Consider the following 20,180-nt stretch of genomic DNA (forward strand, 5'->3'; position numbering starts at 1 on the left):
GTGTCTGCTTTTAGCTAAGGTCAAGAGCTGAAATTAGGTGAATATTAGAAAAATACAACTTTTCCTACAAGGAATATCCACCCCTGGGGTTTAATCTCATGGAGTTGGGTTTTCAGGGGTGTTGATCAAGCTCACTAGATCCAAGTTTTGACCTCCCAGCATGATGCACTTTGAATCTGTTATAGCTAGCTCTGCTTTATAAGGAGACCTCTCACTAATAAACCAGCAGGCATGACTGCAGAAAGGGAAGAAAGATAGGCAGACACTTTAGCTCCCTGCCTTTAAGAGGTAGGAAGAAAGGCAGAAAGGGAAATTATTTGTAAATTATGGAGAAAATCCTTGACAGGGGCATAGCTGAAAACCAAGTCATTTTGTGTTCTGGGCATAGAACAAAATATAAAAGCTAAAATGAGTACCATCCCTCCCTTCCCAAGTCCAATCATACTGTCTAGAGATTTTTTAGTGGGTAAAAAATTGCTAGCATCTCTTTCAGAATAATACCCCCCCACCCATCAGCTTGCCAGAGACACTAACAGCTCTGAAAAGAGCTCTCGATAAGGAAAATGAGCTTGCGCTGGGTCTCGGCAATCCCATCTCCCTGCCTCATCTGTAGTGACTGATAAAGGCACACTTTCCATTTTGGACTCGTTCTGCGGCACCGAGTGCAGATACCCACAGATGTCATTACCCATCAAGATGCTGCAGAGCGGAAGGTCAGGGTGGGTGGCCCTGACAGTCCGTGGCTATTTGACAGGAATCTGGAGGCTCCTGCTTTTGTTGTCCCCATCTTGCCCACCACAGCGCACTCCCCAACCCAAATGCTCCCAGAGAGTTGCCATTTTGTGGATTTGTTTTCTGATAAACGCGTCGTCTTGGCAGGGAGTTGGGGGGAGAAGGAAAGCCATGCATTTCAGTGCCTGCTGACCACCACTGGAAGATTAGAGAAGGACCTCACTCTGACTAGACTAGATCATTCATCTTAGGTTACTCACCCCGAGACTGAGAAGCTCCGCGTCCTCATGTCACTGCGGCGCCCAGGCGAGCGCCCTCGTCCCTGTGCACCAGCTCTCGCCGCATCCAGCACTCACAGTGCGTCACAGCCCTCTCCTTGCCCACTTTCCCCAAAAGGCAAAGTGGCCAGGAGCCCAGAGACCTCAGAAGCTCACCCCCTCCCTCTTCCTTTTCTCATTTTGTATCAAATGCTAACAGAAAAGAAACTGAATTTGTCAGTAAACGTAAACCTTAACTTAGCATTTTTAAGTACACGTGTCATTATTTTCTCCTCTAAAACAGTTCCTATCTTTAAAGGTAATGGACGTGAAGAGGGGAAACCCCAGAGCTATAAACAAACTGATTGGGTTGGTCCGAAAAGCAACTCTCAGCCGAGCAGACCCGACTGTGATAAAGAAGATCCTGGAGAGGAAGCTGTCGTCATGAGCCATTCTGGGTCCCTCTGTGCCCGAGGGAGAGCAGAGTGGCCTCGACTGAGAACAGGAGCCCATGACGCGTGCCATCCGGGGGCTCCCAGGCCCTGGCCCCAGCTACAGCCCCGGGATGCCACCTACACAGATAGACCAGCCCCGACAGCCCGGCTGCCTCACTGACTTCGAGATGGTTCCAGATGCAGTGGTGGGGAAGAAATAGCACAGTTCCAGTGCTCAGTGATTCGGAACTAAGTGAGACCCTGTTTCAAATGCTGTCACCGTTCTGAGAAAACTTTTCATTCGTTGGGATGCAGTACTTTAGACCTGAAAGTAGATGAGTGGAGCTAAAAACCAACACAGAATCGACACACTGTAAACAGGAGGCCTCGTGCGGATGGGAAGGAGGGTGTTAGTCTTACTACCTTCCCTCATCCATGGACTCAAAGTGTCTTTGCCTGTTCAGCTCCCTAGGGATCCCAGAAGGTAGAGGTCTGAGAATTAAATGAAAAATTTTTTGTTAAAAATACACACACACACACAAACAGAAGTTTTCAAATAAATTTAATGAATAAAATATATAGTGAACTATCACATAAAAAATTAACTTACACTTCAAAGATTGTGCAGTTGACAACTCCCTCCCCACCCCCACCCCCACCCCCAGGCCAAAGAAAGATAAACAAGCCATTAACATTAAATTGATTTGTTCTGCCTGGGAAGAATAAGATGATAAACTAGAACATCAGAATCTTGACCTTTAACAGTAATTGTGGTACAGTTAACAACACCCTCGTGAAGGCTGGGCTGGCTTGGCCCCTGCACTCGGGATGGGAATGCCATTGTTCTCTCCTGCACCCAGCGTGCACCGCGTGCCGCTGTTCCCTCTGACTCGCCACACTTAACGACCGGTTTCAAGGCTGCTTCTGAAGAGTACATGTCAAACTGTGGCATCAGGAGAAGAACAGACTCTCTGCAGTCTCAGATGTTACACAGAATTGCCAAGCCTACCCAGGAGAGTCCGAGCACTTCCCTCACGATGCTGCCGTGGCAGCTGGGGGACTGGGGACAAGCAGGCCTTCCCTGTCACCAATGTAGCAGTGAACAGTGCTCAGGACTTCCCTCCCTCAGAGTGTGACGGAAGCCTCCCTCGGACCCTGCCGGGAAAGCAGGGACAGAAAGGAAACCAGGTGTGTGGTTTATTCCAGACAAGCATGAGGAGGTAAGGTTTTAAAAAAAAAAAAAAAAAACTTTCAAAAAGAATGACTTAGAATATTGTGAGAGAAAGTGTTCCCTCACCCAGGAGGCCGTGTGGCCCTCACGCATTCTGCTCCAATACTGGAAACTACTGAACCCAGAAGTAAGATATTTTTTCTTTATAAGAGAGAAAGGCAGAGTCCATTCTCTCTCCTCGCATTGCAGGTCTGAATTACAAATGGGCAAAGACGTCTGAGACTGGATTTTGGCAGGATCGTTGTTTTGTAAGAAGTAATAGGGTTCAGCTTTGTTTTACAAACTCCATTTTCACCAAAGGTCTGGCTTCTGGGACATCAAACTTTATAGAAGCCACTGGGGGATCTTTCCACACCATTTCAAATCAAGGCCTTGCTTAAATGGGTGATGGGGTGGGGGGGCGGGGTGAGGAGGCAGCTGATGGAGACAGTTTCCCAAAACTGTTATGTCCAGTGTGAACTGTATTATGGACTGATCATTTCCAGAGAAAAATGCCATCATGAGAACACCTGACCTTCAAGTGATGGGTGTTGACCTCTGACAACTTCCCCATGGTCTTGAATGCCCACTGTTGAAATTCTGAAAACTGGACAGTTACATTGTTATAACTGCTAATAGAAAAGGCACAGCTCAGATACCTTCCTTGGAACCTGACTATAAAAGATATGTTTGCATAATGGTGTCAGAAATTCACAAAGTATGGCTCTGCTCATAAACAGGCCTCAGTCAAATATAGTTTGAAATACGTCTTTGCATGAGTGAGAATTCAGTCTGGTTCTTTTTTGCTGTTCTGGTGAAAATCTCATTAAAATGTAACAGTTGGTGTCCTCGGTAAAGCCATTGCCATCTGTCATTGGAATCCACACTTACAGGTTGGGAAGGGAATGTGCTGGAAAACTGGCTCTTCTCCAGGTCGGCATGAACCAGCTCTACCTGGTCATGCCCAAACCATGGGTTCTGTTAGTTGAAAAGGAAGTCGGCTGGTTGGTTCTGGTGGGAGGTTGGGAATGTAAGCCTCAACACTAGGCACACTACCTGACACAGAATAACTTTAGCGAAGGTTGATTAAATCGATAAAACAAAATTAGCAGACAGCCTTTTGTGGGGCCTTTTGGTATGAGAGGTTGGTGCTGCCAACTAGTAGGCTTTTAAATTCTGGACATCTGGGTCTAGGAAGGAGCTTCTTGACTCTGTCCAGGCTTATGCATCAAGGTGAACTTCTGTTTTTATCTTTCAAAGTGTATGTGCCCCAAGAAAAGGAAGCTAATTGTAATTTATACCAAGTTTAGCATGTTTTAGCTGAGCTTACACACATACACTTTTGTAATTATTGCTTATCTGGAAGAAGGCTATGGAATTTTTGAAAGTACACACCTTCTAGAGCTTTGAGTTGATTAATTCAATACACAGCTTATGGAAATGACCCACAGTTCATATTGTCTTTTTCATTTCTATTGAATGTGCTGCATCACTTCAAGGATTCTACATAGTGACTACTGGGGGAAAAAACACACTGAGTCTATCTCAAAGGCCATGTTATTTACCCAGTACCAAGAGCAGCATGGAAACGGCTGCCATGCTTCTCTGGCACATCTTAGACAAATGTCTTCATGGATTATTTGTGAACACGGCTGGCCCTAAAGTGAGAGATGGATAGAATCTGATTGAAATCCTCTCTCATTGCCTCCCTTAGTCAAACAATTTAGCAAAAATCATTTAAGTAAGATCAACACCAAATTCCCTCTTAAAAATATCTCCAGGCAAAAAGGGGCCTTGTTACAGGTCTTTTGCAGACTTGTCCCAATAAAAAGCAGACACACTCAGAAGCACAGACTTATGCAGCCTCAGCTCCATGAAATTTATAATCTGGCCCAAGAGTTTCCATCGCCCGGGGCACCTGGGTGGCTCAGTTGTTAAGCGTCTGCCTTTGGCTCAGGTCATGATCCCAGGGTCCTGGGATCAAGCCCCGCATTGGGCTCCCTGCTCAGCAGGAAGCCTGCTTCTCCGCCTTCCACTTCCCCTGCTTGTGTTCCCTCTCTCGCAGTCTCTGTCAAATAAATAAAATCTTTAAAAAAAAAAAAAAGTTTCCATCGCCCTTGTCCGATTCTAAAATGACACAGTAAATCTCAGCTCCCCAAGAGATGCCTGAACTACACATTGAACGCATACCGACCATGCCTACTGGGGGTCTTGTAACTTGTGTGGCTGACAGGTTTACTCACACGTCATAAGACAGGAACAAAATTCACAATGACGCAATAGGATGGGAAGGGTCAGTCCTAGCTAAAATCATCATCTGTCTTAGGATCCTAAGTGCAGACACCGAGGAACTAAAGGCTTCCCCCATCGTGTCCCTGTCCTCTTCCCTGTGGGGAACCTCACCAAAAATCTTTCATTAACGCCCTGTTTGTTTATCCAGTTAATGAGCGGCCAGAGAATATGTCCTCCAAAACAAGTAATGGCCCAATAAATGCCTGAACGTAGAGAGGATTTACTGAGGCAAAATTATCCCGAAAACAATTCTTAGTCTTCCAAAGAGCTCTTTCTAAAGCATTAAGTTTATGACAGTCATTCAAGAGAGGGGGAAAAAAAAATCAACTCCATTTTCTTAAAATGCTTCCTCGATGATGTGATTTAAGGATGGAGTATAAACCGGTTTGACAGTGTTCTGTGTTAAGCTGTGATCTGATGGAGAAGGAGTGCTGTGGGATTTATAGAACGATGGCTGAAGCGAGAAGGGGGCCTGAGAATATCTGCTTAATGACTTAGAGCTGGTGTGGCCCCAGCCACCAGAGGACTACTGCTTCCAGGAAAAGCCAACACTGCAGAGCTGGCTGCAATTCACGGCAAGCCACAAATTTACACCAGCCCGGGCCAGTGACTTGGAAGTTGCACGTGCAATAATAGCTGTCCTGCAATAACGTCTTTCACAAAAATGGCAAGCTTGATAGCCATTTCAGTAAATAGACCTGTCATTCGCAATTAAACTGAACTGCCCTTAAATGAGAACTGGAGCTCATGCTGCACACATTGCCCAGCTCGCCCATGACACGGCCCACCCCGGCCAGGCAGCACTCTCACGAAAGCGACCCGGGCATACAGATCCGGATTGAAAATGTGCAGCCCTTCCACAACCCCGAAGCTCGGAACAGCTGGGCAGCAACCCAACACGATCACGGCAACCAAGCCCGTTCAGAGACGTCAAAACATCTTTCCACCCTGAATACCACTGGCTGCCCAAACTGAACATTCAGGCAACCCAAATATTCTCGTATCCTGTTTCTGGATTCTGTTCCTAAGAGGATGCTCTCCCGACAACACCAGGGCTCCATGATGTCTCAATGGACTGGAAACCAGCAACTACATCTGACCTAAATCAAAGCCACTACCACAAAGGTACTCCTGAGGACATAAAAGACCTGAATGCATCCTCCCTACCCATGACAGAGACCTCAGTTCCAACCCACCAATACGGCAAAGTATTTTTCAAGACAGTACTAGGTGAAAGGGCAGCAATTTCATGATTCCTCTAAATACCAAGGAAAGGAAGTACTGATAATGAAAATCACATCTCTTCAACTGGTTACTCCAGCATCTCCGTTTCATGGCTGGGAAATTGTAGTGTACCCCCCAAGAAACTGTATTTTAGACTAAACTCACCTGGAATTTCTTTGAAATTTTAAAAACATTTCCTTGGTCATTTCTAAAAATCAATTTTAAATATCCCATTGCTCACATATACTTTGAATCATAAAATGCACTCCATCTAGAACTTTACCTCAGACCCAGCATTATGAATTGAGATTTATGTGTGAGGTTCCAGGAACCCTCCAGTTGCTTTCACTGCCCAGGACCATCAGGCTAGACACAGCGACACCATTCTCGGGGCTTCGGCAAAAGGGTCTGTGCCCACTGTGTCTTCCAGCAAGGAGCACAGCGTCTGAGTGGGAGCCTGTCGCGTGGAAAAGTGACCATACTCCGGGGCCACATTTTAAAGCATATGCCAGTCTCTTGACAAATTTCTCCCAAACACATGACAAAAAAATTTCTAAGAGCCTCACCTGTTACTTTGATTGGAATATTCTATTTCATTACCATGATTTTTTCCCACCAAGGAGTTCCCATCATCACCCACCTGCTGTATAGTATCTTCCTATCTGCCTAGATCAAAGTTCATTCCTCTGAACCCCTCAGGATTTGCCTTCTCCTATTTATAGCCTCAGGACTCTGCGGTTTCTCCTATGTCCACACTATTCCCTGAAACATCCTCACCTAAGCTACCCAGCTGTTTCCCTCAACCCTGTGGGGTTTGCCAGTTCTCCATAATGTATTTCCAGGTCAAATTTCTGACTTCATTTTGAAAACCCTTGAACACAATACTCTGGAGGGAGGCCTATACCGGATTCAGAAAGATGAACCAGTTCCCAATTCCAAATAGGGTTATCGTGTGAGTTTGCTACAGCACCCCAGCCTGGGAGTTAATTTTCCCAACTCCCACCCCAGATACTGGTCATCTCTGTCCTCCTTTAAGGTAAGTCTAGTTCAGTACCTATTTTAAAAAATGCTAGGAGGCACAAAAGCAATTTCTTTCCTAAAAGGGCACCTTCTACACAGGGGACTGTGGTGTTCTGTATGTAATAAAGCAACATGGACAGAAGAAGAATCGACACCAACACCAGATAATGGAGAGAAGTGTACATCACATCAAAAAGCTAAGGAATACACTTCCCAGGTGTGACTTTCGCCTTTCACGTGCCTGGTAAGTCCAAACTGGAAGATAAATACTTGTGCAAAACAAAGCTAGAGGAAAATAAATTACAGCTTAAATTCCACCTTCCTGTTCCTTTTTCTCTATCTTGAGCCACCTTCTTTTCCAGGGGAGACCTGGGGTTTGCCAATACAAGTGAGCGCCAGGAAGCCACGAGCAGGTCCATCCGCAGGGCCTCGTACACTCCCCGCTGCCATAGCACAGCAGGGCAAACCATTTTTCAAGACAGACGGATGTGAAGCCAGAAGTGGACAACAAGGTCGGTATCTTTGGTTTCTTGCTTGGACTGGGAAACACTGTGAGGCTGGCTGCTGAGAGCCTCCTAGCCCAGACCAGGTCTCCTAGGGGCCTCGTTCCATGGGCTAGCTCTCTCTCAATACAAAGCTGCTCCAAGATCCATGCAGGGCAAAAGGGCAGCAGCCTCGGCTTTGCAGGGTCTCAGATGTGATTCTGTCTCCCGCTGCCCTCCTCTGCAAGGGCCCTGATTAAACCCAGACCCGTACTCTGAACCCCGAGCGCCACACCTAGGGCCGCCCCCAGGGCTCAGCAGCCCTGTCCACAAAGAAAACAAGGAGAGCTGGGACTTCCAATTTCCTTCCAAACAGGGAGGCCCACCCTTGTTATGTGCTTCTCACCTGCCCAAAATAGAGGGGGTGGAGTTGAATATCCATAAACATCAGCTGTTCATGGTCTCATTTTTAATGCACAATTATTGTGTGTGTTTCCCCCTCTTGGTGGCTTAAGGAGACCGCCGCTAAGTATAATTACACCTCTTGGAGCAGACGGCAAAGCAGGACAGAGGCACTAATACATCATACTGGAGCCTTCTAATGAACCCCATTACTCAGAAGGCAGCATTTCTGTGTGCAGTGAGCCACCGGCAGGCACTTGGCTTGGCAGGGCTCCCCGTGACCTGTTTGCACTAACATCCCAGGTCCCAAAGAGGCTGTACAGTTCCTGTTTCTCTGCAAAGTGCAACGTAGGAGAGAACACAAACAGAATCTAAAATAATCGCCAATATTTTTACAGGTTACATTTAGTTTACCTTTATCCTTTTCCCCCGCTCCGTATGCCCCCCTTGCCCCCCAAAAAAAACACCGTGAAATAGCTTCACAAATTAATGTTTGCCTTTCATAAAACACTTAAAAAATAATGATACAGAAGTATATGATACCCTGCATTCTTCATCAGATCAAACTTCTAAAAACCAATGTAATAGTTTGCATAAGTACATTTCATTTTGTGCAAATCTTACTAAAATAAGACTATTTCCAGTGTTTAAGTAGTGATATACTGATTAAAGAAAGCTCTCAAGCAACAAGAAAATTTCCCCGCATTCCAAATTCTCAACTACATCTGACTTCCCAGGCAAAGAGCTGAGACCAGTGGTTTTGCCTGCACCATAAGGCAACGTGTTGGGCAGAGTGCAAACCTTGGAAGTAAAATGCAAAGGGACAGAAGATATGTGCTTGTGTGATGGAGGCAAGAGGGGCTCCACCTTCATTCTTCCCTTTTATAAAATGGAGCCAAGATGCAGAAGGCAACAGAGAAGATGTGCATTCTTCATGTGCTGTGTGGAAGAGCTTAGCCTTCTGACATGGGGTACTTCCAGAAACCACCGAACCCCAGTATTTGCTTAGTGGGATCTCAGCTGCAAGATGAGTGACTCAAAGGAATGGGAGAATAACAGTCGGAAAACTTGAGGAAGAAAGAAAACCTGCCAAAGGAGCCACCAGCTTATGAGACTTATATTCTATATAAGGTGGAAAGACCCGGCTAGAGAGGAGGTATACAGAAAATTGCCCTCCCCACAAATCAAGTATTGTCAGGAAATATCAAAGTAGAAATTCTTGTAAGCAGCTTTGCATTTAACATTCAGTCAAGACACTAAAACCTTAAAAAACAAGAACCTCTATTTAAAAAAAAAAAACAAAAAACTAACAACAGGAGTCCTCAAGGTCACCTAGGATCTTGTAGCACAGAATGGAGTGTTCCTGGGCCAAGGCAGCCAATTCCTTCAGGAACTCGGGGAAGAGGGCGGCGGCCAGCATGGTGTTCCTCACCGGTAGGGGCAGGCTTGGGGGCACCCCAGCCACCTTGGCTCTGTTTGTCAGGAAGGGCTGAAGCACTCTAGGGGGACCATCCAAAAGGTTCTTGCCGATTCCTGTCCTGGAAGCATCCTGAATGGGATCTGAAACCAGAAAGAAAACAGTCACGGTGACACTCCCTGGTCCTTTACGCCCACCCTCTTATGTGGGGGGGTGGGGGGAGCTGGTGGACTGTCTAGTCGTGACTTCGGTCCCTATCACTGAAGTCTCAAGACACAGCCCTTGAACACACACCCTATTCACTCTGTGGCACACGTATTGGCCCCGCAGATAACCTCCAGCACAGGGCATGTGATAGAAGAGTTTTATCCCAAACCCTGTGCAAGGAACTTTGTGCAGAAACGGTGGCAAGAAAATAGGTTGCTCAGGAACCCTCCATGCCCAGGACATGGCGAAGGGAAAGAATGATGCCACCGCATCAACCAGGGGAAGACTTAGCTCACTACACGGTATTTGGGGGAGTCCAGAGGCTCCACATGCTCTCCCCAGCCTCCTGGTATTGGGTAGACCATCCTACCTTTACCAATCAAGCCCTGATCACATAGCAGAGCTGCCGGAGGCAAGCTGGGCTAAACAAGTCATTCTGAGCTCTCTGCAGCTCCAGCCTCGAGGGCTACCTCAGGACCCCCAGCTTCTTGCGGCCGGGACCTCTGGAAGCATGGAAAAAGCCTTTTAAAGGTTGGAAATAATGGAGAGGAAGTTGGGTGCTGGTAAGAGCAACCAGACCAGGAACTTCTCATAACCGTGGGCATCTAGTGGCAGCAAGTGGCTTGGAAGCCTCCCTTTAAGAAAAGTTCCAGGGGTTTCCATGTCAGTTCCAATAACCCAGGTCTGAGATGAGATGAGCCCAAACTTGAACATATTCAAATGACTTGCATTTCCATATCAAATCGGTTTTACTAATTAAAATGGTTCAACTTTCCCAACTACTTAATTCTTAAATATCTTCAGCCTGCATATATATTTATAGGAATTATTTATGCCTCCTTCTGCCCCTACACAGTCTCACTACTCGTTATAAATCATTACATTCAAGTTCTTCATTATTTTGGCTGCTTTTTAGAATTCAGTCCCATTTTTCAACACTCTGAGAAGAGTGTTGCTTAACCACAGTACTAAAAATTCTTGACATTTATAGTACTTTCCACATCTCACTCCTATAGTCTTCAGTGTTAAAAAAAAAAAATCCTCTGCTTTACTGCTTTAAATATCTTTTAGATTAAAGTTTATCACAGTTCGTGCCATAAAGAACTGGAAGAGTTGCTGAGAATTGGTCCGCTGCTACCTTTTAGCAGAAACCCATGACACGTCCTGACAACAGAGGACGGAAGTGTTGACATCACTGACATGCTGCCCACCCAGGAGACCCCCCCAGTGGCACCCCCACGCCAGTCCCCAGCACTGCAGCTCTTCAAAGGGCCCAGCAAAGCTCACGAAGGAAGCTGGCCTGGAGAACAGTGAGCAGTGGGATTCGTGAGCAGTAATTCCAGGCCAAGACTCTGTTCCTGGAACTGCCTTCTCCATATCTCCTCACTTCTGCATCTTACTAGCAGTGGTTAAGAAGAGCACAGACTCTGCCACTTACCGGCTGAGTGACATCAGGGAGGTTGCTTGACCTCTCTGTACTTTGATGTCCTCGTGTGTCAAAAGCACACAGAGTTGCTTTAAGGATTAAAGGAGTCAATAAGCAACTCAACACCCAAAACACAAATAATCCAATTAAATGTCGGCAGAAGACCTGAAATAACAAGACCACGATGAAATACCACTTTACACCTGTCAGAATGGCTAGAATCAAAACGACAAGAAATAACAAGTGTTGGCGAGGATGTGGAGAAAAAGGAATCCTCGTGCACTGTTGGTGGGAATGCAAACTGGTGTGGCCACTGTGGAAAACAGTATGGGCATTACTCAAAAATTTTAAAAATTTAAAAAAATTATCATATGATCCATAATTCCACTTTTGGGTGGAATTCAAAGAAAACAAAAACACTACTTTGAAAAGATATGTGCACCCCTATGTTCACTGCAGCATTATTTACAATAGCCAAGATACAGAAGTCAACCTAAATGTCCACTGATGAATGAATAAAGGTGTAGTGTGAGGGGCACCTGGGTGGGTCAGTCGGTTAAGCGTCTGCTTTCGGCTCAGGTCATGATCCCAGGGTCCTGGGATCGAGCCCTGCGTGGGGCTCCCTGCTCAGTGGGGAGTCTGCTTCTCCCTCTGCCTGCCGGTTCCCCTGCTTGTGCATGCGCTCTGACAAATAATAAAATCTTTTAAAAATAAAAAAATTTTAAAAATAAAGGTGTTGTGTGTGTACGTGTATACACATAATGGAATATTAGCCATAAAAAAGAATGAGTTCTTGCCATTTGCAACAACATGGATGAACCTTGAGGGTATTATACTAAGTGAAATAAGTCAGACAGAAAAAGACAAATGCCATACGATTTCACTTATATGTGGAATTTAAGAAACAAAATGAATGAACGAAGAAAAACAGACCAAACAGACTCTCAAACACAGAGAACAAACTGGTGGTTGCCCGAGGAGAGATGGTGGGGGGCTGGGGGGAAACAGATGAAGGGGATTAAGAGGTACAAACTTCCAGTTATAAAATAAATAAGTCCCAGAGATGAAAGTAAAGCATGGGGAGTATAGTTAATAACACTGTAACACTGTGGTGACAGATGGTGACTACACTTCCCATGGTGAGCACTGAGTAATGCATAGAATTGTTGAATCAATGCCGTACACCTAAAACTGACAGAACACTGTATGTTAATTATGCCTCAATAAACGAACAAAAAAGAGGTAAAAAACCACAGTGAGTCAATAGGTGTAATGTACACAGGGGCCTCTCAATGGGTCATCCGTCACATCGTCAGCAATTCAGCTGCCACTGACCTCAGAGTTCCTGTTTCCTGCCCCGCATGCCATTCCCTGCGCTCGCCTCCTGCCCCATTTTATTAACCAACTAAGGCCTGCATTGCCCTTTAGCCTTGTGTTCTCTACCAGAGTCTGAGATTTCTGAGAGCTGAGCCGGTAGGCGATGCGTCCTTCACGGCCCCCAGCACACTTCCTTATTCATGGTAGAAGCTAATAAACATTCGCTGAGTAAATGAGGGAAGGAACTGGCCAACATCAGGTCTTCCCTACACCTGATCTCCCTGGAGCTAGTTCATATGCCTCATCTCCATCTTCCTCTTTCACATTCACTCCTCTTTTTCTCCCAAAAAAGGGTTTTCGTGGCTTTTATCTAGCTTGATGATGAATTCAAAAAAGTGTCACTACTTAAAAAGAAAAAAAAAGGCGTCATTACTAAGGCTCATTTACCCACTTGAATCCAAGAATCAAAACTGTCTTCACTACTGAAGGCAGGAGTGTGCGCTGTGAGGATTCACAGGGAGACCCTTACAGGGCCCTGTGCGATCAGCGTGGGAGTGGCCTCTCTGTGGGTCACCGAGTGCCACCAAGCTATCAGCAGCAAGGAGACCTGAGTTATGGTTCCTACCTGGTAACTAGCTAATCACACAATGTCTCCATTTCCTTTTCTGTAAAACGGAAATACCACCGACCCGACCTCCCGCCCAGAACTAGAGATCTGAAAGGACTCTGAAAATAACGAAATACAAGTAAATGCACCCTCTGTGGTTTGGAAAGTATTTGAGGGGAAGTGGCCGAGCCCAGAGATCAATAGTCCGGAGGATGACAATGCGACAGCCGGCACCGGAAGTCTGCCCGCTCCGGAGCAGGGGACCCACGGACCTGTACTTGTGTTTGAAGCGTCCGTGAGGAGGCTCATTTTTCAGCGGGGCCGCCAGGAGCCCAAGGGAATGCGGGGCCTGGAGGGACAGAGCAGCTCTGCAGGCTCCCGGGCTCCAGCCATCATGAGTGGGCTCAACGAGCGCACACAAGCACCACAAGAAAACAGTCACAATCGGGAGTGGTTTCCTAAAATGTTGCCCTGGGTCTGAGAAGCGGCAACAGAGGTTTCTCAAGACGAATACTAGCCAGATTTCACTGTTGGGCGATCCGTTCGGCCCTCATCCCCCTGTCCACAGTGCTAGAGCCCACAGCACCCTGACGCTGTGAACCCCAATGTTTGGCCCATTACCAGGGCCCTCAGTCACGCTCCCGGATTCAACTCATTTATAGGCAGTCACATCACACTCGATGCTTCAGTAGTCAGCCTTGTGCAAGGGGACAGAAACCTCCCGCATTCCGTGAGTTTAGGGATTTTTCAAGTTGAGAGGAGGGGGTCACTTCGGGAATCTGAAAGAAGTTGGAAGGTTAATCCGAACAGTGCCGTTACAGGAAAGTCTTCTTCCCTGAAGCCCCCTGAATGTCACAGACCTTAGAAAGCATCAACCCTGGCTAATTTGATACCCATATGTGGTGGGAACGAGTTCAAGTTCCCCTGGGCACCTACCTGGCAGCCACCGTCATGAGACAGAAGCCAGGACAGAGCACCAGGTGTGAGTGATCCCCACCCCTCCCCACCCCGCCCCCCCTGACCCGGAACGTGTGGGTCAGGGAAAGCCTGGGAAGCCGGTCAGTGTCTGCGCCCTCAGCTTGCCACACTGGGCAGGCCACTCTCGAGCTCTTGAGCTTTGCGACCCCAGCTGACTACTCCAGGCCTCTAATTTCAGCTGCCTTATCCGAAAATAAAGCCAACAGTACCTTCCTTGCCCATTCCACAGTGCTATTTGAAAATAAAATTGTCTGTCTAGGGAAGCACTTAACAAATTGAAAAATACAAATGAAGAACACCAAGCGTGGAGTGTAATGTAAGGAGACTCAAGTCACCTTCTGTCTACCGATTGCAAAAATGGCCATAATTCTTACAGTTCTTCCCATCGAAAGGTGGATGGTTCGCTCCATTCTTGAACCTGGGCTGGCCCAATGACACTTTGGCCAAAAGAATGTAGCAAAATTGGCCCTGTTGGGGTCCCAAGACAGAGCCTCTAAAGATGTCGTACACCCCTGCTCCCACCCTTGCAACCCTATAGCCACGATGCCGACGAGCCAGGACTAACCTCCCGGATGATGAGAAATACAGACCCCCAGCCCCACCAGCCCCACCACCCCAGCCGGCTACCACCCCTGTGAGTGAGGCCATCCCAGACAGCCAGCCGCCCACTGACGGCAACACAGAAGCAAGTCCAGCCAAAACACGCCAAGCCTGCCCCCGATCAGAACACCCAGATCACCAGGCGCACAGACTCATGAGCACCCATAAATGGCGTCCTTTAAAGCCACTGAGTTGTGGCACAGCTTTGTTACGCACGAAAGCTAACTGTCCCAGGGTGAGTGAGAGCAGCAAGCTCCGGGTTCAGGAGCAACATAGCCAACAGACCAGCTGTCCATGAGCTAGGCCAGGCCACATGGGGCCCACAGCCCGCTTTTCCACAGAGACGTGAGGGCTCCTGCCCCCTCCATGGATGGCCTGGCCTGGCCCTGCTCTTCTCGGGGGTGCGGAATCTTAAAGCCTACCCCCTCATCTCCCGGTGAACAGGCCCACCTTTCTTTCAAAATCTGCCTTGCAATGCCCTGAAGGCTCTTCACAGCCAGAAAGGACTTGAGATGGAGAACAAATCCTTCATTTAAAAAGTCAAGGAACAGGAGGGCCCAGTGAGGCCCAGTGACCAAGATCAAATAGCTACACAGAGACAAGGTCAAGCCATCAGAGTTCTGGGATCTTCTCAGCTTCCTTTATAGGTTTAAAACTTGCCCCGAGTTACATTTCTGCCTCTCACTCTCAATCTTGTTTCTGATCACATGCCTTTAGCCTGGGACCCAGAGCCCCACGCTCCCCACTGTTCACCTGCCAAGAGGCTGACTTGTCCATGTGGGGACAAGCAAAAGCCAGCACAATATGAGGCATTTCTAGTTTGTACTCACCTCGGCCTAAATCAGGTCTCAGAAGACAACTAGGCATCAGATCCGCCCAGCCTGAGCTTAAACGAGGCAGAGCGGAGGTGCTCCCCGGGCCTGGCCAGCCTTCGGGACCGCTCTGGGCTCAGCACCGACCACCACCCTCCCCCGAGCCTGGCACCTCTAGAGCTGACGAAAAGGTACTCTCGGAAATTATAAGCTGAGCATAGCTGAGCATAAACTTTACTTCTGCCGGTCCAAATGAATAGTGTTTACCTTCTAGAGCCCTTAAGCACATTTATTTGGGGCCTGAGAGAACAGATGCCCTCCTCAGGGTAGGACTGGCCGAAATATGGTTCAGAGTGTGCCCATCATGCCTCTTGCTGGCCCACACGTGCCAAGCTAGTTATTCTAGCCAAGCAACAGCACGCAGCACTCCTTCCCCAACCCACCGTCAGGAAGGAAAACAAATGCCCTACTAAGCCCTCCCGGCTGGGAACAGGCCAGGTGCACGCAGAGGGGACCTTCCTTGAGGTGTAAGAACACTCAGAGGAGGCTCCTCCCTGTCGGGTAAACATGAAAATGTACTTCGATGCTTTGAAGGCCCAGGAGCCAGCACGGCCTCTCTGAACCCCAATCAGGAAGGAGGCTGGGAAATGGAAGAATAGCTGGAGAAGAGACACAGGGGAGACCCCTGGCTTACCTTTGGTTAGCGACTCGGGGGTCAGGTCAGACATGTCCACTCGGAAGAGCAGGTACTGCTGGGCTTGTATGAGGAGCCCTGGGAAGTCTCTCTCCACAGAAGCAAACTGCTCGATCTTGTTTTTCACCGATGCGAGGACCTGTCACACACAACAAATTAATGATGTCAGTGCTCCACGATGGAATTCCAGCCTCGGTCATCAATGTGTCTTTCAGGTGCAGCCCCCGCCGCAGAAACTTTTAGGATATCAGGCATTTGCTTGTTTTTACCTGCCTGGGTGTTCTTGGTAGGGCACCCTCGAAACATCAAACTAAATGAAGCTTTGCAACTGGTCTCACAACTAGCATAACAGGACGGGGAAGGAGAGCGAATGAATTAGAACGGGGAAAATGAGAAAAACAACCCAACGACAAAGGAAAAGAGAGGAGAAGCCCGGCTCACGAGCACCCGTAACGTCAACAGGTCAGGACGCGGGCTCAGCTAACGTACCTGATAGAGAGAACGGACGCTCGGCTGGAAGACCATGTTGGTGTTGAGCAGAAAGGAGCGCAGGAGTGGCTGGGGGTAGCTGGCCAGCTGAGTAACGATCCCAATAAGCAGCAAATTAACATGCAGAGAGTTCTCCAGCATGTTCTCCAGCTTTGACAGGACCACGCTGATGAATGGGCCTGCGGGAAGAGCGCAAGGCTTCAGGGCTGGCTCGGCACCGGGGACATCTTGCCTTGACGGCCAAGGAGCCACCAGGGGCACAGCTCGCACACCGCAGGCCCGCCAGGTGCAAACCAAACACCTCCACCGCGAAGGGCGCCACGTCTGCTCCTGACTCGAACCGGAACACAGAACAAACCACCACCAACAGAAGAAAGCAGAAATGCACGCATGGGAGCTAATATTTTGACTCCATGAGCGGTTTTGATACTTTGGAAATTGTCACAGCCCTTGAAAAAGGCCAGAGGATAAATCATTTCATTTTCGAAACTAAGACCTACTTCTCCATGCTGCTGCTGTATTTCCTGGGACTGCCAAAGCTCAAGAACATGGCATTCATCACCTCAGGAAGGGGCCTACTGGGGTGCCTCCTGGACACGTCACAGACCAGCAGAAGTTTTAGTAACAAAAAAAGACCTTTGTGTTAGTAAACAATACCAAACACATGACTATGTTACCAAACAGCAACACTGTAAACAGGGACTGTCTGTCCCCAGTGAGCACCAGGAGAAAGATGGTCTCGTCAAACAACACAAGGTGGAAGAACAGGAGGAAAAGAAAAACCAGGGGTGAATGAGGCCTGGGCTGTAACATTAGTCACTTTCAGGAGGCGTAGTTTGAGGCATCGTAGGTTCCTCAAGAAAGAAAATCTATAGGACTACAAAAGCCATTCATAAATAATTAGGTAAAAAGGAGCTTTGACTAATTTGGGTCACTAGAAAATTAATATGCTTTATGTTGGAATTCACTGAAGACAGCGAAAAATCAAAAAAAAATTAATCGGGCATTAATAAAATGAGTTGAAGACATTTTCCATTTTTACCATAAAAGTGACCCATTAAGCAAAATGAATGAGAATTCTGTATTTCCCCCGGTGGAGCTATGGATGATGCCTGGAAACCACGGTGTATTTCTAACAAAAGCACATCGCCCTTGATGAATAAACGTGCCTTATGAAGATGTCACCAACATTCATACGAGTTTAACAAAAACATACTTCACCACAAGATGCTTCATTCAGAAGCCTAGGTGGCGAGAGCGAGTAAAACCGTCTACAAGAAAACAGAAGCCATCGGCGGGAAGTGGCAACGCCAATCCTAAACCCTTTACCCGTGCAAGCAAGTAACGGACGATGGCAAGACTCCTGTTGCAGCTGTTACAGAGGATGTCTTTATAGGGGCCTCGGACAAAAGAGGCACCTCCCCCTCGTGTGTTTACATTAGCCTCAACGTCCCCACCTCTGGGATGGGGACAGAGCTCCTCTGTCACGTCACACAACATGGACACTCAGTGACCTCTTTGAAGAGAGAGCCTTCGCAGAGGCCTTACTCACAGAACACGACTGGGAGAGTTTGTCAAACATACTCAGAAGTTGGATCGGACTCCCACTTTGAAAGCCACTTAATGGGTCTTCATCAAAACCCCTAGAAATGTCACGGGTAACTCTTCTTAAGGCATCACAAACAATTCGAGCTTGCCAGGTGGCTGTACAGGGAGAAGGCCGCTACCCTCATCCGCTTCAACTCGGCCCAGCCTTTCCTAGCTTATCCCACCCCCCACCCCACTCCCCTGCAGGCCCTGGCTCAGCATCTGTTTCCCTCCAGAGGAAGCAAGGACAGGTGAACTCAGTCACTTTAGGTGGGTAGGATCTCCTATAAACACATCCTTGGCCTGAGCCCAGGACTGCCCTCCCATGGCCCCGATACTGCATTTGGCCTATCGGGCCGTCCTGAGCACGTGAAAGCTGCGGAGCACGCAGAACCAGGGCAGACCAGCTCCGGTCCATGGCTCCTACAGGCAGGGACAACCAACCAGCCCCCTGTGGAGAGTAGTGGCATCGCCATGCCCCTTGCACAACAGAACATTAGGTCAAGACCAGCGACTGTCAAAACCCACTAATGACATTAATTACCACTACTTACCATGTGCCATGAGAAATATAAATGAAGCCCTTTCAGATTCCCCTTTCATTCTTAGTTGATTTCTAGCCCTTTAAAAACTGCTTAGCAACAAACAGTTGCTAGGGGAAACTCATAAGCAGCTGAAAATCAGAAAAAATGCAGCCACAGGTGTGTTCGGGGCTGGACAGCCTATTTCTCCTTCTTCTCCTCTTCTAGGGTAAGCAGACTCCTCACCCAGAAAATAGTAACTTCTCAGAATAACCAAGACGACGTGTCCTTCACTTCCCTCCCCTCTTGTGTGCCCTCGTCCCCTGCCTCAGTCTACCCGCCCGCGCCTCCTGTATTTCCTAACTCCAAGAACGGAGCTGCCATCCATTCCGTGCCTCGGCTCTGCCAGTCCCACATGGAAATACCTCCTGAATGATGACCTTCACCTCTGCCTCCCTGCCAGCTCGGCCTCAGCCCAGAGTCCCAACATCGCTTGGACGCCGGCAACAGTCCTTTATGTTAGTAGAGATTGACACGGTTTTTAATTTTCTTCAAACACTCCAGAAGTATAAAATAAAGAACAGGCATCATCCCTGGGGGCAACCCCTGTTAACAGATTTGAGTGTATTCTTCCAGAAAGGTTTTATATCTATAATAAAATAATTATGACTGAATTATTATAAAAAACATTTACTAATCACGTATTATGTGCCAGGCAGTGTTGAAGTGTTCTACGCTTTTCATGCATCAACTTAAATATTCTACAGAACCCTACGAAATTTATTATTTATCCCCATTTAACGATGCAGCAGAATGCTAAGTCACAGCCATAATCAAGCCCATCTGTTTCCAGTGCTGCTTCTCTTAACCAACACGCTAAGACATTGCCTCCGTGTGCATGTCCTAGTTGGTTTTCGTTGTTTTTTTTTTTTAAGATTTTATTTATTTATTTGACAGAGAGATAGAGCACAAGTAGGCAGACCGGCAGGCAGAGGGAGAGGGAGAAGCGGGCTCCCAGTTCGCGGGACTCAAGCCCAGGACCCTGGGATCATGATCTGAGCCGAAGGCACACGCTTAACCGACTGAGCCACCCAGGCGCCCAGCTGGTTTTCGTTTTTGTGGTCTTTTTCGACCAAGTGACAACATTCTCCCCACACTGTTCTGCCCCTTACGTTCCCACTTATCACTCTATCCTAGAGACTGTCCCCCACCCGCAGAGAGAGCTGTCTCCTTCATCTCAAGGCCACAAGCTATTCAGTTGCCTTGGGTACCACATTAGTAAAACGGTCTCCTACTGGTGGACACGCGGGTCGTTTCCAATCTTCTTCTATGATAAACAACAGTGCAGTGAACATCTTTGTGTCTACCCCTGGCACACGGGTGTGAACATGGCCTGTGACAGGTTCCCAGGAACAAAGCACTAGGGCACTCTAAACTCTGATCCAATGATAAACGCCTCCCACCTGCTCCTC

The 20,180-nt window shown here is 47.6% G+C and overlaps 2 protein-coding genes across 3 annotated transcripts in view; one reads left to right on the plus strand and one right to left on the minus strand.

Moving 5' to 3' along the window:
• GATB (glutamyl-tRNA amidotransferase subunit B) overlaps window positions 1-3,490 on the plus strand; it is a 92,848-nt gene extending 89,358 nt beyond the window's left edge. The window contains exon 13 of the mRNA XM_081813111.1: window positions 1,309-3,490. Coding sequence (XP_081669237.1) covers window positions 1,309-1,437 — 129 coding nt within the window. The 3' untranslated portion in view covers window positions 1,438-3,490. The remainder of the gene's footprint in view (window positions 1-1,308) is intronic.
• Window positions 3,491-3,758: 268 nt separating this feature from the next.
• Window positions 3,759-20,180, minus strand: part of FHIP1A (FHF complex subunit HOOK interacting protein 1A) — a 226,759-nt gene continuing 210,337 nt past the window's right edge. For both annotated transcript variants that reach the window (XM_081811766.1, XM_081811767.1), the window contains exons 11-13: window positions 16,601-16,779; window positions 16,112-16,250; window positions 3,759-9,613 (exon numbers count right to left, since the gene is read on the minus strand). In XM_081811766.1, coding sequence (XP_081667892.1) covers window positions 9,360-9,613; window positions 16,112-16,250; window positions 16,601-16,779 — 572 coding nt within the window. In that variant the 3' untranslated portion in view covers window positions 3,759-9,359. The remainder of the gene's footprint in view (window positions 9,614-16,111; window positions 16,251-16,600; window positions 16,780-20,180) is intronic.

This window comes from Leptonychotes weddellii, chromosome 2 (genome assembly GCF_054177405.1).
Source record: "Leptonychotes weddellii isolate Sample4059 chromosome 2, ASM5417740v2, whole genome shotgun sequence".
In the NCBI taxonomy this organism is placed as follows: domain Eukaryota; kingdom Metazoa; phylum Chordata; class Mammalia; order Carnivora; family Phocidae; genus Leptonychotes; species Leptonychotes weddellii.